Below are 17,703 nucleotides of genomic sequence, written 5' to 3' on the forward strand. Positions count from 1 at the left end.
CATCTTTGATTCCTGAGGCACTGGTCTGAGCCAATCAAGTCCATGGAAAATGGACTTCTAAACCCAAATGCACTTGCCCAGTTTCTAAGAGCTACATACAACTCAGCCAGTGCGAGTAATAGAAACAATAATACCTATCATTTGTTGAATCAGAAACTACATACCATAAACTATTCTAAGTGCTTCAGCAACATCAACCCTCTTGCAACTCTAAGTATGGTCCCAGAAACAGCAGAAATCTTAGACCCCACCTGGGACCTAATGAATCAGAATCTGCATTATTTTTTCAATACAATTCCTAGGTAAAACTCCTGGGTTCAGTCCTAGCTATACTACTCAATAACTGTACAAAAATCTTTTCTCCTTTGCCCTCTATCTTCATTCCCTTGGTCTCATTCAGTTTCAGGGTCTTCTTGGAAAGATCCCAGGTCTTTTTCATTGACAAAGATTGTTTGAGCATTCTCTTTGGTGCCCAGGATTGGCGGTCAACAACTGTAAGACTCCAGAGTGGCCAGAGAGGATTCTTCCTTTAGAGAGAGCAAGAATCAGCCAGTTGGGTCCCTTCAGTTGAAGAGTTTATAGAGTAATTAGATATGATCCCCCCCAGCTATTAGTAAATAGAATCTGCTTGTATTATTTATATTTATATCTGTAACTATAGATAAAAAGGAAGTCACCCTGAAAGAAATAACAGACCAGTGAGCAATTGGTCCTTCAACAGAATGAGACGTTACATGTCTTATGTGTATTAATGAGCTGTTCCCTCCCTTTGCCAACTCTCATGTGCTTATAAACAAGTAAATAATAACACACTTCTAGGCATATGACCACCTCCCCAGAGTTTATGTGGAAATATTCAGGTCTTCTGTGAATGGCCCAACCACCATGCTGAGTGTTTTATGTACATCTCATGTGATTTCCAAAGCAACCTTGTAAGGTAGGCTCATGATTCCCGCTTCAAAGATAAGAAAACTGAGACTTAAGGACCATAAATTGGTGCCCCTACTTAAGAAGAGCTTGAGAAGGGGGAGGATAAGCTGGTGGCTTCACCCTCTATTGTCCCGAGCTATTCCCTTCTGGCCCCCAACTTGCCTGCCCCAGTCCACAAACTCAAACCTCTGTCATTAGGCTAAGTGGGTGTCTCTGTTTTAAAAGACACTTCGAGAGCCTCATGATGATCCCATCCCCATCCACCTTCAGAGGTATGCCAGTGTTTGTCCCAACCACAGATGATATTTCACTTCTAAGGAGTTGAAGAAAACTGATTTTCCCCATCTTCTTGTCTCTTTAGTGGTGGTTTGTACGCCTTCCAGCTGGGAGTTCACAGGAAGCTGAACAGATGGCCTGTTCCACTCAAAGAGATTAATTACAGGGTTAAGCAACTAAAGGGGGTGCTGAGCAGAATTTGAACTTAGTTCCATCCCATTTCAGAGCCCAGGCACCTGATCACTCTCCCGACTTGCATGTGCAGCCCAGGGCTCCTTCTTTACCACTTCCCTATCACATGCCTCTGGTGGGAGACATGAGACTGAAGGTGCCCAAGGTACCCAGGCACGAAGCCCTGGATTGCACAGTCCAGCTGGCAGCAGTCTGGCTCAGGAGCACGGATACCAGAGGCTGGGCATGTACTCATGTCCAGGAACGGGCACCAGCACTTCTTTTGTGTCTGCTGCTCCGAGAGAGGATGACAGCTGTTATTCCAGGTCTTATGACTGTTTTATACCAAATCAAAGAGGAATTGGCCTCAGGAAGAAAGCATGAGGTCTCTCTTAGACATCTTGAAACCCGTATGTGTTTTATTTACACATTTTATTGAACTGGCTCCCTTCTCCCATGTCCCACTGCCATCATGGACATCATGTCACAGAATCAAATGGCCTTGCTAACACCCTAGACTTTGTCCTAAGAAAGGTCTTGTGAGGATTCTTCTGAACATCTTATAGTGGAGGACAGTCAAGAGGTTGATGCAGACGTCCATGCGGGTGGATTGAGAGAAAGCAATGAAAATGGGATGGAAGCGACTCATTCTGGAAATAACTAGTAGATGCAAACTCAGCCCAGGAGGTGGAGGAGTAACAAAGTCCCCAAGAATTTGGACCTGAGGAAGTGAAGGTGACACCCTAAATAGAAGTTCAACTTGCATAACTTCACTCTAAGATGCTGGTTGTTCGAGTAGACCTTCCGGATAGAAGCATCAGGATTGGAGCTAAGTGAGAGGTCAGAACTGGAATTACACATTTACAAAGGCATCTGCTTAGCTGTGATGGTTGCAGCTTGAGATGAACACTTCTAGGAAAGAGAGAGGTGAGAGAACTGAGACTGTAGAGTTCAGGCTCAGGACCTGCAAGAAGACTCAGAAACCAGTGTCATTTCTGGAGAGTAAAGAGGAAAGCCAAGGTCATGTAGTGTCCTGAGGCCGAACTCAGGGAAGGTCCACGGTGTTAGGCTTAGGCTTATAGATTACCAGGCTCCTGCTCCATGATATTTGCATGGTAATTTTAATGCACCAAATCATAATTTCCTCCAATCTATCACTAGGCACTTTGGCATGGCCCCTCTTAAAGGTGGTTTTGACTTTGTCAGTAAAGATCTTCTACTCAAATAATATTGCATAATTAAATACAAAATAGTTTCTATACAGTCGTGTCCACTACTAGATAAGGTACATACCATAGGCTGAATTCATGTGGTAAGTACTTACTAAGGATTTAAGTTGAAATAGCATTTGGTCAACAAGTGACACAATGTGAATCCTTACGCCTTCAGGTTTTGGTCCCATTTTAGTTGAAAAGGGGAAATGAACAGTTTTGAATTTGTGCATAACTTTAACTGTGGTACCCAGAGTACAAGAAATGGTGAAGAGAATGGACTTTGAAGTCAAATGAGTCTGAGTCAAATTCCTGGCATCACTACTTACTACCTGTGAGTATTTAGGCAAGTTACTTAACCTTTGGCATTTCCTCAGCTATAAAATGAAATATTTAATCATACTTGGGGGCTTCCCTAGTGGCTCAGACAGCAAAGTATCTGCCTGCAATGCAGGTGACCCAGGTTTGATCCTGGGTCAGGAAGATCCCCTGGAGAAGGGAGTGGCAACTCACTCCAGTATTCTTGCCTGGAGAGTTCCATGGACAGAGGAACCTGGTGGGCTACTGTCCATGGGGGTCGCAAAGAGTTGGACATGACTGATTGACTAACATTTAATCATACTTAGACCAGAGTCATTGGTAGGACTAAAGGAGATACTTAAATAAAATGTTAGCAAGTAATGCTGTCTGTACAATTAGTACTGCCTTTTATGGGCAAAAAGAAATATATAAATTCCAGGTCGACGTGTGTTTTTCTTATTAAGTGACTTTGAGCTACCCAAAGTCTGGTACAGGTCAGTTCTAAAACAATATGTTTTAAATCAGAAATAACATGCACCAGTTTTCTTTTAAGTCATAGAGCTATTTCAATTGATACTCAGATCACCATGGGTTGAAAATGTGAATAACAAACAACAATTTTCAACATGCATTTTTAAAATATACATTTCCTTTCTTTAAAACAAACATAATTTTTAAAAATATCAGAGTGTTTGTGGTTTGAAGTCATGGTTACAGTCACGTCCCAGTTTGCCATCTGTTCTTGTCCAATGTACAGGTCCAAGTTAAGGTCAGAACTGCAAATAAACAATAAATGTCTGCTGGTCTCATACAAGGCTTTTCTCGGTTAGGCTGTACTTGAATATGTGATATATTAATATAAAATAAATATGCAGTTAAACATATGAAAATTAAAGTAATGCACCATATTAATAGAATAATGGATAACAACCACACGATCATCTCAATAGATGCAGAAAAATCATTTGACAAAATCCAATACCCTTTTACAATAAAAGCATTAAACAAAATAGGAATAGAAGGGAGCTTCTCTAACCTGATAAAGTGCATCTATGAAAAACCTACAGCTAATATAATGTGTTACAGTGGAAGACTGAGAATTTTTCACCCAAGATCAGGAACCAGACAAAGATATCTCTTCTCACCGCTTTTGTTCCACATTTATTGGAGGGTCTTGCTAGGGCAATTAGGTAAGAAAAAGAAACAAAAGGTATTCCAACTGGAAACAAAGAAGTAAAACTATCTCTGTTATCAGATAACCTGATCTCATATATAGAAAATCATAAGGAATCCACTAAACTCCTATTAGAATTATTAACTGAATCCAGCAGGCTTGCAAGACAGAAACTCAGTCATACTTCTGCACACTGGCCATGAACAATCTGATAGTGAAGTTACAAAAACTGCTTCATTTACAGCAGCATCAAAAATAATAAAATACTCAGGAATAAATTTAACAGAAGAAATTCAAGACTTGTACACTAAAAACTATAAAGCATTGTTGAAAGAACGAGACAGCAAAAGAGACACAGATGTATTGAACAGTCTTTTGCACTCTGGGAGAGGGCAAGGGTGGGATGATATGGGAGAATGGCATTGAAACATGTAAATTATCATATGTGAAATGAATCGCCAGTCCAGGTTCGATGCATGAGACAGGGTGCTCAGGGCTGGTGCACTGGGATGACCCAGAGGGATGGGATGGGGAGGGAGGTGGGAGGGAGGTTCAGGATGGGGAACACATGTACACCCATGGAGGATTCAAGTCAATGTATGGCAAAACCAATACAATATTGTAAAGTAAAAATAAATAAATTAATTAATTTGAAAAAAAAAAGAATTTTAAAAGACTTCAATAAGTGGAAAGACCTCCTGTGGTCATGAATTTAAAACTAATATTGTTAAACCGGCCATACTCCCCAAAGTAATCTACTGATTCAGTGCAATCCCTACCAAATCCACCTGCTGTTTTGGGGGAATTAACATGCTGATTCTAAAATTCACATGGACTTTCAGGGTCACAAAATAGCCAAAGTAACTTTTTAAAATAAACTTTAAAAGTGAAAAAAATTGGAAGACTCACACGTCCAATATCTAAATTTACTACAAAGCTACAGTAATCATACTGGCATAAAGACAGACATATAGACCAAAAGTATGGAATAGAGATCCCAGAAGTAAACCCTTGCATGTATGATCAAATAATTTTCAACAAAGATCATTCAGTGGGGAAAGTTTTTCCAAAAATGATGCTGGGAAAATTGGATACACATGTACAAAAATGAAATTGGACCCTTGCCTTACACTGTATACAAAAATTAACCTAAAACAAATCAAAGAACTAAATATAAGACCTAAAGCTATGAAACATAGGGGGAAAGCATCATGACATTGTATATGGCAGTGAATTTTGGATATGACACCAAAAGCATAGTCAACAGAAGAAACATGGAAAATAGGACTTTATCAAAATGAAAAATTTTGTGATATCTAATGTCTTATAATAACTTATTATTGAAGATAACCTGAAAAATGTATATATGTAACTGAATCACTTTGCTGTACACTTGAAACTAACATAATATTGTAAATCAACTATATTGCCATTTTTTTTTTTTTAAATTGTTTGTCAAAGAACACTATCAGTGAAGCTAAAAGGTAGCACACAGAATGGGATAAAATATTTGCAAATAACATATATGATAAGAGATTAATATCCAGAATATATATACAACTCAACAACAACAGCAAAACAACCCAATTCAAAGTTGGGCAAAGGACTTAAGTCAATATTTCTCATAAGAAGTATACAGATGGCCAGTAAGCACATGAAAACATGCTCAACATCGTTAGTGACTAGGAATATGCAAATCAAAACCATAAGATACCACTTCACACTCACTAGGATGGCTATAATTTTTTTAAAAATTTAAGGAAAACAAATGTTGACCTGGATGTGGAGAAATTGGAGCCCTGTACATTGCTGAGGGAATGTAAATTGGTGCAGTCCCTGAGGAAAACAGTTTGAACATTCTTCAATAACTGCTAAACACAGAGTTATCAAATGATCCATCAATCCCATTCCTAGGTATTTACCCACACAAAAGATTTTACACAAATATTCGTAATAGCACTATTCATGATCATCAAAAGGTGGAAACAGCACAAATGTTCATTACCTGATGAATGGATAGACAAAATTTGGTATATACATAAAATGGAATCTTATTTAGCCAAAATAAGAAATGAAGTACTGATTCATGCTATAACATTGATTTACCTTGAAAATATTATAACTGAAAGAAGCCATGCACAAAAGGCCACATACTGTATGATTCAGTTTTAGAAAATGTACAAATGCATAGAGACAGAGTAGTGGTTATCGGGGGCTGATATGAGTTGGGCCAGGGGGAATGACTGATAATGTGTGTGCATATATTCTAATATTATTGCTCAGTTGTGTCTGACTCTTTGTGACCCCATGGACTGTAGCCTGCCAGGATCCTCTGTCCATAGGATTGTCCAGGCAAGAGTACTAGAGTGGATTGCAATTTCCTCCTCCAGGGGATCTTCCTGATGTGGGATTGAACCCACGTCTCCTGTGTCTTCTGCACTGCAGGTGGATTTTTTACTTGCTGAGCCTTAAAGGAAGTAGCAGTGATAAAAAAAATGTTCTAAAACTAACTATGACGACAATTCAACTCCATGAGCATACTTAAAAACCGCTGAATTGTATACTTTCAAAAATGAGTTTTATGATATGTGAATTATATCTCAATTAAAAAAAAAGAATGGACATAAATAACTCAGCAGTATTTTAGCATGAAAGGATTTAACTCTGAGACTATTCTGACTTTTCAATGAGGTCTGCTGATGATGCCAAACTAGAAGGGATGTGACTGTTCATAGAGGGTACAGCTGCCAAGTTAAGAACAGCAAATTCGGGGTGAGGAGGGGATAACTTTTTTTAAAGTGGGGAATCTATTACTGAAATGTATGGCAAAATGTGATGGATATTTTCCTATGAATAAATGAGGATCTTTAAAAAATGCTTGATTATGGTGGGCACCATACCAGAGGGTACAAGTTGCAGGTTATAAAAACAAAGCAAAAGTTTCCATACCCTGAAATGGTTTGATATATGACTAAGTCTCTCCATCTGACTTCCAAGATGAAAGGCCCCAAGATTCCTTCCTCTTTCAAAGGACAAATTCACTACAATAAAAAAACAGTTAACTACTGAGAGCTGAATATGTGCTAAATGTTTTTGCATGCATTTTCTTATTTTAATTTCCCCATCGTCATTGTGACATGCTTGTAGAGAACTTACCCAAGGTCAGTCAGCAAGTCAGGGCCTGAGCTGGGCTGCAGCCCCACTCCTGGACCCCACTCGTAACCACTGGATTATACTCTCCATTACCTTGTTTTCTTCCTCTGGGGGAGATTCCCCCCAGGAGTGTACAATACCTGAGGTTCTACCCACACTAAGTAGGGGAGACAGTGGAGTAGAGAGGGAATTCTCGACTGGGAGTCGGAGACCAACTTTGCCGATAATCAGCTCCAGGACCTTGGGCAGGAAGCTTGATCTCTTAGAGGCACTGTTTCCTGATTTGTAAGGTGTGGAAAATTTGTCCTAGCTGTCCCTGAATGAGGTCCTTCCAGCTCGATCATTTGGTCCGAGTCCCACCTCATTTACCTACCACTAGGAAACCAGTTGTATAGAGACACTAAGAGGAACAAGTGCTTCAAGCCAGAGAGGGTGGTGATTTGGGGAGCCTGGACTTGGGTGTCAGACTGATGTGGCATGGCTTCCATCGCTAATCTCAGGATGATACTGAATAAGTTCTGTAACTTCTGTCCCTGTATGATAAAATGAGTATAATAATAGGAGAGGGTATAAATAAAATGAGTATAATAATAAAATGAGTATATAATAATATAAAATGAGTATAATAATAATAAAACTTTCCTGGTTTTCTAGTGACTAAGACTCTGTGCTCCCAATGCAGGGGACCCGGGTTTAATCTCTGGTCAGGGAACTAAATCCTGCATGCCTCAGGTAAAAGCTGGTACTCCCAAATAAATAAATAATTTTTTAAAATAAGCTTTAAAAAAGTAATAGCAAGAATAGAAAGCCCAGAGATAAATCCACGAACCTATGGACACCTTATCTTTGACAAAGGAGGCAAGGATATACAATGGAAAAAAGACAACCTCTTTAACAAGTGGTGCTGGGAAAACTGGTCAACCACTTGCAAAAGAATGAAACTAGAACACTTTCTAACACCATACACAAAAATAAACTCAAAATGGATTAAAGATCTAAATGTAAGACCAGAAACTATAAAACTCCTAGAGGAGAACATAGGCAAAACACTCTCCGACATAAATCACAGCAAGATCCTCTATGACCCACCTCCCAGAATATTGGAAATAAAAGCAAAACTAAACAAATGGGATCTAATGAAACTTAAAAGCTTTTGCACTACAAAGGAAACTATAAGTAAGGTGAAAAGACAACCGTCAGATTGGGAGAAAATAATAGCAAATGAAGAAACAGACAAAGGATTAATCTCAAAAATATACAAGCAACTCCTGCAGCTCAATTCCAGAAAAATAAATGACCCAATCAAAAAATGGGCCAGAGAACTAAACAGACATTTCTCCAAAGAAGACATACAGATGGCTAACAAACACATGAAAAGGTGCTCAACATCACTCATTATTAGAGAAATGCAAATCAAAACCACAATGAGGTACCATTACACACCAGTCAGGATGGCTGCTATCCAAAAGTCTACAAGCAATAAATGCTGGAGAGGGTGTGGAGAAAAGGGAACCCTCTTACACTGTTGGTGGGAATGCAAACTAGTACAGCCACTATGGAAAACAGTGTGGAGATTCCTTAAAAAACTGGAAATAGAACTGCCATATGACCCAGCAATCCCACTTCTGGGCATACACACTGAGGAAACCAGATCTGAAAGAGACACGTGCACCCCAATGTTCATCGCAGCACTGTTTATAATAGCCAGGACATGGAAGCAACCTAGATGCCCATCAGCAGATGAATGGATAAGGAAGCTGTGGTACATATACACCATGGAATATTACTCAGCTGTCAAAAAGAATTCATTTGAACCAGTCCTAATGAGATGGATGAAACTGGAGCCCCTTATACAGAGTGAAGTAAGCCAGAAAGATAAAGAACATTACAGCATACTAACACATATATATGGAATTTAGAAAGATGGTAACGATAACCCTATATGCAAAACAGAAAAAGAGACACAGAAATACAGAACAGACTTTTGAACTCTGTGGGAGAAGGTGAGGGTGGGATGTTTCAAAAGAACAGCATGTATACTATCTATGGTGAAACAGATCACCAGCCCAGGTGGGATGCATGAGACAAGTGCTCGGGCCTGGTACACTGGGAAGACCCAGAGGAATCGGGTGGAGAGGGAGGTGGGAGGGGGGATCGGGATGGGGAATAAGTGTAAATCTATGGCTGATTCATATCAATGTATGACAAAACCCACTGAAATGTTGTGAAGTAATTAGCCTCCAACTAATAAAAAAAAAAAAAAGTAATAGCATAGGATGCTATGGCTTAAAGTGCTTGTGAGGACCGAGTGAGACCTCTTTAGGGAGCTTACAGCAATTCTTAGCATACTGTAAGTAGTGATTATTATACATTATTTAATGATATAATTTATTTAGTATTATTATTGATGATTATCATTATAAAATAGAAGCACAGAATCCCTTAAGGGTAAATAGTATAGGTTTAAGTTGCTCAGCCAGATTAGACTCTGGTGTTCAGGTGACCTGCTTGGGCTCTGCTCTAGAAATATTCACATCTACTGGATTGGCCATCAGGAATGACCTGCTGGGTACAAGGGCATTAGATTGTCACTGGCACTCTAGAGTTTCCCTCCTGTTAACTTTGAGCCAGTAATGCCACTTTCCTCTGTAAGCACGGCATCTTATTATAGTTTACCATATGAATTTTGGCTCAATTAATTTTGTTTACCCAAAATAATCAGAAGCAATAGGTGATCAATGAGAAATATGGCTAAAACATTTGACTAATGTGTGCTGTGAAAAGAAATTACTGCTCCCTGGAAATTTCCCAGTGTGGGTGGGGAATTTTTCTTTGTTTCAATGTTATTGGAAACTATAATAAGCACATATAATGATATATTTAAAAACTCTATCACAGTGTTATTTATAATGACATAAATGGTAAACATAACATTGACTACTAAAGAGCCATTAAGATCAAATATTAGAAAACTAGTTTTAAAGTTGGGGAAATGTGTACTGTAGAATAAGTTGGGTTTTTTGTTTGTTTGTTTGCTTCAAAAAAAAAGCATGTGTTCTGATCCTAATTTTGTAAATGCTTTGTACATTTGTAGAAAAAATATGAAATGCTACAACAAAAGTATTAGCAGAGATTATCTGTGTGTGTAGGATTATTGATTGTTTTAATTTTCTTCTATAAAGTATAAACTTCTCTAATTTTTTATACTTTCACGGTGGACTCATGTCTCTCTGGAAGTCAGAGTGAGCACAGAAGTTATTTTTTACTAATAGGAATACTGTCGTATTTTCTTCTTCTATGAAGCTCTTCCATCGCTTATAAAGTATTTTATCTGACTATGGTTTAATTCTCAATCTATGCATATTGGTTTTTTCCCTTTTTTAAAAAAAAAGTATGACTTAGAAATAATATGCTTCATTGATTTGTGAACTCATAAAATCATGCAGTATTGAGGACCAGACACAGTTGTTGCAAGATTGATTGTTACTCCAAAAACCAATAACAGATAATGAGAAAGTATCACCAACTAGCTGACCTTTCTCCATCTAAATCTATTACTTCCCTGTTGAAAAACAATTTTCAACTCTGCCTGAGATTTAGCGTCTGCAAGTCAACTTTGAATCTTAAATAAAAGAAAGAAATCAACATCCTTCCTCTCCTGTCTTATTTTATATGATTAGAATCACATCACTCAAAGACTACTAAGTGTGAGGTTGATGAATCCAGAGCTTCAGTTAAAAAAAATAAAGGATTGCCTACAAAATGAATTCAGATCAAAGAAAAATGGGTAGAGTAGATATAATAAAAGTTTTTTCTTCGCTCTTCCCTAATTGCAATTTGAACTAATTTTTCAAAAACAATACTGCAATATTTGGAAAAATCTGAACTGCTCAGATACCAAACCAGTTTGTGCCCATGAGAAGATTAGAATTTTGTTCTCTGGCTGAATTTTTCAGATAACATTTGATATATCTTTTTAATACTGTAAAATTACATTAGAAAAAAGTTCAATGAAATAGTAGACAGTCTCTGGGAGTAGAAGTTTATAGGCAAGATCAGGGCTTTCTGGTCCTAGGAAGGAAGGAACCCAGGGTTAAGTGGATGTCTCTCACCACAGCACCCCTCAAGGGAAGACTTGGCCCAGATTCTCCTCCTTCAAGGTCGGGTGATTGCATAGGTCCACCCAGAGACCCCAAAGTTTAAGATGTACATTTCTTCATGTGTATATTTGGATTCTCCTACCACCCCCATTGTTCCTTCATGAGCCACACTGTTTTGTAGTGCCTTCTAGAAAATAAAGCTTCCTTCATTTTCTACACGGATGCTTCATCTCTGTTAATATGTACTACAGCCTTGGGCAATGACATGCAGTTTCCTAAACAAGCAATGTTCTCTCTCACCCTTGGATCTTTACATAGACCTGTATATATTGTCTTTGGCAATATGGCAGGCCAAGCTTCTTTGGAACCACTAACCTCACAAGTACCCAAGGCCCTATTTCCCCCAGTTGACAAAAGTTTTGAGGAAACTATAATTTCCATATAAATGATATAGAGATAGATAGCAAAATTGAGGATAGCTACTGTGTACTATGATAGTTTTTCCCCTAGGGGGAATTATTAAAGGCTCTGAGAAATCCTGAAGTTAAAATAGAAAAACGAAAGCTTGTTTAACTTTGTTTAACCCTGTATGTCTCTAGATTAGTAACCAAGGAACCATGTTTTGCATAAATTCAGTGTAATACACTTTCAAAAATGTTGATTTCAAGCATGGGAGCTTTCATATGAATTTGTAAGAAGGAAAGGAGAGGGCACTTTTTCAGTGGTGTTTGCTACATTCTAACGTAATTGTAATGTTGTGATTGACACGATGGTTCCAGGCTGACCAAAGAATGAAACTGTCACCTCTTTAGAGTCAAATCCTTACCTTTAGAGTTTGAAGAGTTCATCTCTTCAGACCACTGCAAGTAAGCAAGCACAGGAAGTTGACTTATACTAACAGAAATCACTTGCGATGCATCTAAAAATCCATAATGCCAATGTGATTTTCTGTTGCTACATAAGGTCATATGCTGAGTGATCAAGAACACAAACTCTGAGGTCAAAAAGACCCTAATTCAAATCCCAACTTCCCAGCTGACCACTTATGTTACCTTATATGAGTATCACATAATACCTACCTCCTGAATTAATCCAACCATCTCATCTTCTGTCACTCCCTTCTCCCCTTGCCCTCAATTTTCCCCAGCATGAGGGTCTTTTTCAGTGGGTCAGCTCTTCGCATCAGGTGGCCAAACTATTGGAGCTTCAGCTTCAGCATCAGTCTTTCTAGTGAATATTCAGGGTTGATTTTCTTTAGGACTGACTGGTTAAATCTCCTTGCTGTCTAAGGGACTCTCAAGAGTCTTCTCCAGCACCACAATTCAAAAGCATCTATTCTTCAGTACTCAGCCTTCCTTATGGTCCACCTTTCACATCCTTACATGACTACTGGAAAAACTATAGCTTTGACTAGACAGACCTTTGTCAGCAAAGTAATGTCTCTGATTTTTAATATACTGTCTAGATTTGTTATAGCTTTCCTTCTGAAGAGCGAGCGTCTTTTAATTTAATGGCTGCAGTCACCATCCACAGTGATTTTGGAGACCAAGAAGATAAAGTCTGTCACTGTTTCCACTTTTTCCCCTTCTATTTGCCATGAAGTGATGGGACTGGATGCCATGATCTTCAGTTTTTGAATACTGAGTTTTAAGCCAGCCTTTTCACTCTCCTCTTTCACCTTCATCAAGAGGCTCTTAGTTTCCCTTTGCTTTCTCCTTTTAGGGTCATATCATCTGGATATCTGAGGTTATTGATATTCTCCTGGCAATCTTGATTCCAGCTTGTGGTTTTTTCACATGATGTACTCTGCGTGTAAGTTAAATAAGCAGCTGTTTCATAAGATTAGGGAGTTATTTTTATTTCCTTCACAGAATGCTATACTTTGAAATCATGTCTTAAACCTGGTTACTTCTGGGAAGATTTACTATATATGGCTAGTTCTACTGTACATAAATGATCAGCATCAGAAACTGAAATCTGCCTCCGTCATCATTCAGGCCATATTCTGGCTCAGTTTGGGGGAAATCTGGTCACTTTCTCAACCATTCAGCAAGTTGGAGAATGGGATCTTGTAGGCTTGATTGAGTACCTGCCTTATTTTAATTATTTTCAAATATGAGCTTAGAGAGAACCAGATATAATTTGGCATTCCACATCAACACTGTCATCTAAGACAGACCTGGTTTCCACTTTTCTGTTGCATCCACATCCTTATTGATTTATTAATTTGAACAGACTGCATGGCTTGAGTTTTGGATCAGAAGATAAGTCGCCATACTCATAGCGGAAGGAATCAGGGAAAGTAGACTACCCTTTAGAGAAGGTAGGTAATGCAGGGTAAGGCTAGTTGGAGTTTAAGGGAGAAGGGATATTTTACTGGTTTGTGTTTAAGGATAAAGGTAATTAACATCTCTCTAGGCAAAGAAGAGTCAGTGGAAAGGAAGAAATGGAAGGTGGAGATATCCACTGTGGCAAAGTGAACATGTGCTAAGAGAATAATTTTGAGTCTATGAATGAATGCCTTTGGGACTTCTATCTAATGCACTTGCTACCTTCCTTCCTGCTACCACCTTCTTATTATCAGTTGTGAAGCAGGCAATAAACTTTATTTTATTTATTTAGATATATCTCCTTATTACCTATTTCTTCCTTACTCTTGTATAGGTGGTTCTGTCCCTGTAAGGAAAGTAAAGTGTTTGTCACTCAGTTGTATCCGACTCTTTGCAACCCTATGGACTATAGACCTCCAGGCTCCTCTGTCTGTGAGATTCTCCAGGCAAGAATACTAGAGTCGGTTACCCTTTCCTTCTCCAGGAAATCTTCACAACCCAGGGATTGAACCTGGGTTTCTTGCATGACTGGCAGATTCTTTACTGTCTGAGCCATCAAGGAAGCTCTCTGTTCCTGAAAACCCCCAGATAAATCTCAGTGGAACTGGCATCTTTGAGGGTGGGATATTGGCAGGGTAGACCATGATGAAGTTTTGAAATCTGGTGTGCGGAGGGTCCTTAGGTCTCTGGTGTGTTTGCACACAGGGTGCACATCCCTATACGTGTATAGGCCTCCTCCCCTTACAGCCTTTTTTCCTCTTCCATTTCAGTTGCGTTGCCCGTGCCCACCCTCAATCCTTTTCAGACTGATGGTTAGCCCTGGAGGATGAGGAAGCAAATAGTACATTCTCCTTCACTAATACTCTGCGGAGTGTCACAGTGAACTGGTTAGGGAATGGTGTGCTAGATCACTTCTGCTTCTGAAAATGGGAAACCAAAGAGTGGGAGGGGGGCAAGACAGATATCAGAAAGCTCTCCATAACAGGAGAGATAGTATAGACTATTCACCAAGCAGAAACTTTGGTTGATAAACCTATAAGATTTTTTTTAATTTTATTTTTAATTAGAAGATAATTGCTTTATAATACTCAATTGGTTTCTGCCATACAATGACATGAATCAGCCATAAGTATACAAATATCCCCTCCCTCTTGAACCTCCCCCATCCTCCACCCCAGCCCACCCCTCTAGGCTGTCACAGAGCACCGGGTTGAGCTTCCGTGTTACATAGCAACTTCCCGTTAGCTATCTGTTTTACATATGGTAATGTATATGTTTTAGTGGTTTGTCTCACCCTCTCCTCACCCTTTACCACTGTGTCCATAAGACTGTTCTCTACATCTGTGTCTCTATTTTTGCCGTGCAAATAGATTCATCAGTACCATTTTTCTAGGTTTCATATATATGTGTTAATATACATTATTTGTTTTTCTCTCTCTGATCTACTTCCCTCTGTATAACAAGCTGTAGATTCATCTACCTCAGTTCAACTGACTCAAATTTGTTCCTTTGATGAGTGAGTATTATTCCATTGTATATATGTACCACAGCTTCTTTATCCCTTCATCTGTCGATGTACATCTAGGGAGAAATCTGTAGGATTCTGAATGGCTCTCAAGTAAATATCTGTTGTGCATGCATGCATGCCAGGTCATTTCAGTCATGTCCAACTCTTTGTGACCCGATGGACTGTAGCCAGCCAGGCTCCTCTGTCCATGGTATTCTCCAGGCAAGGATACTAGAGTGGGTTGCCATGCCCTCCTCCAGGGGATCTTCCCAAACCAGGGATCAAACCCGTGTCTCTTACATCTCCTGGTTCTTTAGCGTTCTCTAGCACCACCTGGGAAGCCCAAATATCTGTGGTAGGGGATACCAATCACAGTGTAACCATGGCTTCTGTTGCTTTATTTCAGAACGCCAAGCAGGCACGTCTATGGCCAATTCCAGTGCCCTTCCTTCAAGTTCAGCTGGGATCAGCAAGGAACTGATTGATCTGAAGCCCCTCATCCAGTTCCCAGAGGAAGTCGCCAGCATCCTGATGGAGCAGGAGCAAAATATTTACCGAAGGGTCTTGCCAGTTGACTATCTTTTTTTCTTGACCCGGGGCTTGGGCACCACAGAATGTCAGAGGTCCATGCCCTCCCTCAAAGCATCCATCTCAGCATCCATTCTTACCTCTCAGAATGGAGAGCACAACGCCCTCGAAGATCTTGTGATGAGATTTAATGAGGTAAGAAGCCACTCTCAGATTTGTTGTGATTGAATCACTGGTGATTTTTTTCATTTTTAGTTAATTTTTAATTGAAATATAATTGATTATAATGTTGTATCTGTTTTTGCAGATAGCAAAAGTGAATAGCAAAGTGAATAAGCTATACATATACGTATGCCTTTTTAGATTCTTTTCCCTTATAGACATTACAGAATATTAAGTAGAGTCCCCTGTGCTATGCAATAGGTCCTTATTAATTATCTGTTTTATATATAGTAGTGTATGTATGTCCATCCCAATCACCCAATTTGTCCCTCCCCCACTTTCCCCCGGTAACCATAAGTTTGTTTTCTACATCTGTGACTCTATTTCTGTTTTGTGAATAAGTTCATTTGTACCATTTTTTTATATTTCACACATAAACAATGTCATATGATATTTGTCTTTGTCTAACGGCTAGTAAGTGACCTTTAGGCATTTCTCCTTTTAGGTTTGTTTGTTACTGCTATCTCATCTGCCTGTCTGTCTTGACGCTTCCATGATGACTGTTTTCTTTCCAGGCAATGAGATAGACACACTGTCATCCTCCCTTTCACTCCACTTCACCCTTCAACCTAATTGAGCCCATCTCCATCCCATAGCATAACCATGTTCTACAAGCTTTCACCCTTTGGACAACCAGAACCCCTCATTTTCTGTATGCCCTTGCCAAAATGTTCTCCCCGGGCTCATTGTCAAATTGTCTCCTCCTTTCCTCCTTGTAAGCTTGTAAGCCCAGGTGTCTTAATTTGGAGTTTGATGACGTGATCCCTTGCCCATGGGGTCCTTCTAGCCCACTCCATCTGCTATTGTCAGTTCTCCTCCGCAGAAATTAAACACTAATACACCTGGGTCAGGAGTGCTGGGAGGAACATGGTCTTGAAGGACAATGAATTGCCTCATTCCTGACCTCTATATACATCAATTTCTCAGCCCCAGAAAGTCCCTCTAAGGCCTCCGAGACCTTGCCAGAAGCAACTTCTAAAAAGGACAGGTGTGACCAGAGTCTGGGAACACCTAGAAGGGAGGTATTGTAAGAGGTCTAGGAGCTTGCTGGGAGCTTGCTGGACACCCTGTGACCTTGGACCAAGGATGAAGGACAGGATAGAGAGGCAGGTGTCTATGAAGTGCTAGGGTCAGGGGATGCTGTGCTCCTGGACTTAAAGAATACTTTCACTCCATAGCCTAACCCCACACCCAGAGCTTTCTGTTCTATATTTTATTTCTTTTAGACTTCATTTCCTTGTGTTGAATATTAAAACACAGAATTTCAGTCTGTGTGTTTGGTGGTTGTTGGTTGGTTGAATTCCACAAACACAGTAGTTTCCTCGTCATTTAGTAAACTACCTAAATGCTAACAGAATATCCTAGGTCTCATATATCTCTGATTGGCAGAGGATCAATCAACCTTTGTTACTTAAACACTTTCCAACCATAACAGCTCACCTTGCAGCCTCCATAGACAGTCAATCATGACCCTGGTGATGGTTATATCATGACAGTGAGGCCCAGTGGATGAAGAGAGTGTTAGAGGCTGATCTCAAACAGCTCTGTGTTCCAGAGATGCCCTGAGCATCATTTCTTAAAGGGAGCTCGTGATTCATAGGAATTGCTAGTAGTCATCTAGCACTGTCATGCTGATTATTTAACATGTGCCACTTATTTGTTCCTTACAACCAACCTTGGGAGACAGATTCTTGTCATTAACCCCATTTTACCAAAGGAGAAACAGACACGAGGAGGTGAAATTCTTTTCAAAAGGTCCTATAGGTAGTAGGTGGCAACAGCGATACTAAACCCACAGAGT

The 17,703-nt window shown here is 39.5% G+C and overlaps 1 protein-coding gene across 4 annotated transcripts in view; it reads left to right on the plus strand.

The window, feature by feature from the left end:
• PLCE1 (phospholipase C epsilon 1) overlaps window positions 1-17,703 on the plus strand; it is a 361,223-nt gene that overhangs the window by 192,383 nt on the left and 151,137 nt on the right. For all 4 annotated transcript variants that reach the window (XM_043926636.1, XM_043926638.1, XM_043926637.1 and 1 more), the window contains one exon: window positions 15,559-15,875. In XM_043926636.1, the coding sequence (XP_043782571.1) occupies window positions 15,559-15,875 (317 nt within the window). The remainder of the gene's footprint in view (window positions 1-15,558; window positions 15,876-17,703) is intronic.

Source organism: Cervus elaphus, chromosome 15, assembly GCF_910594005.1.
Source record: "Cervus elaphus chromosome 15, mCerEla1.1, whole genome shotgun sequence".
Taxonomy (NCBI): domain Eukaryota; kingdom Metazoa; phylum Chordata; class Mammalia; order Artiodactyla; family Cervidae; genus Cervus; species Cervus elaphus.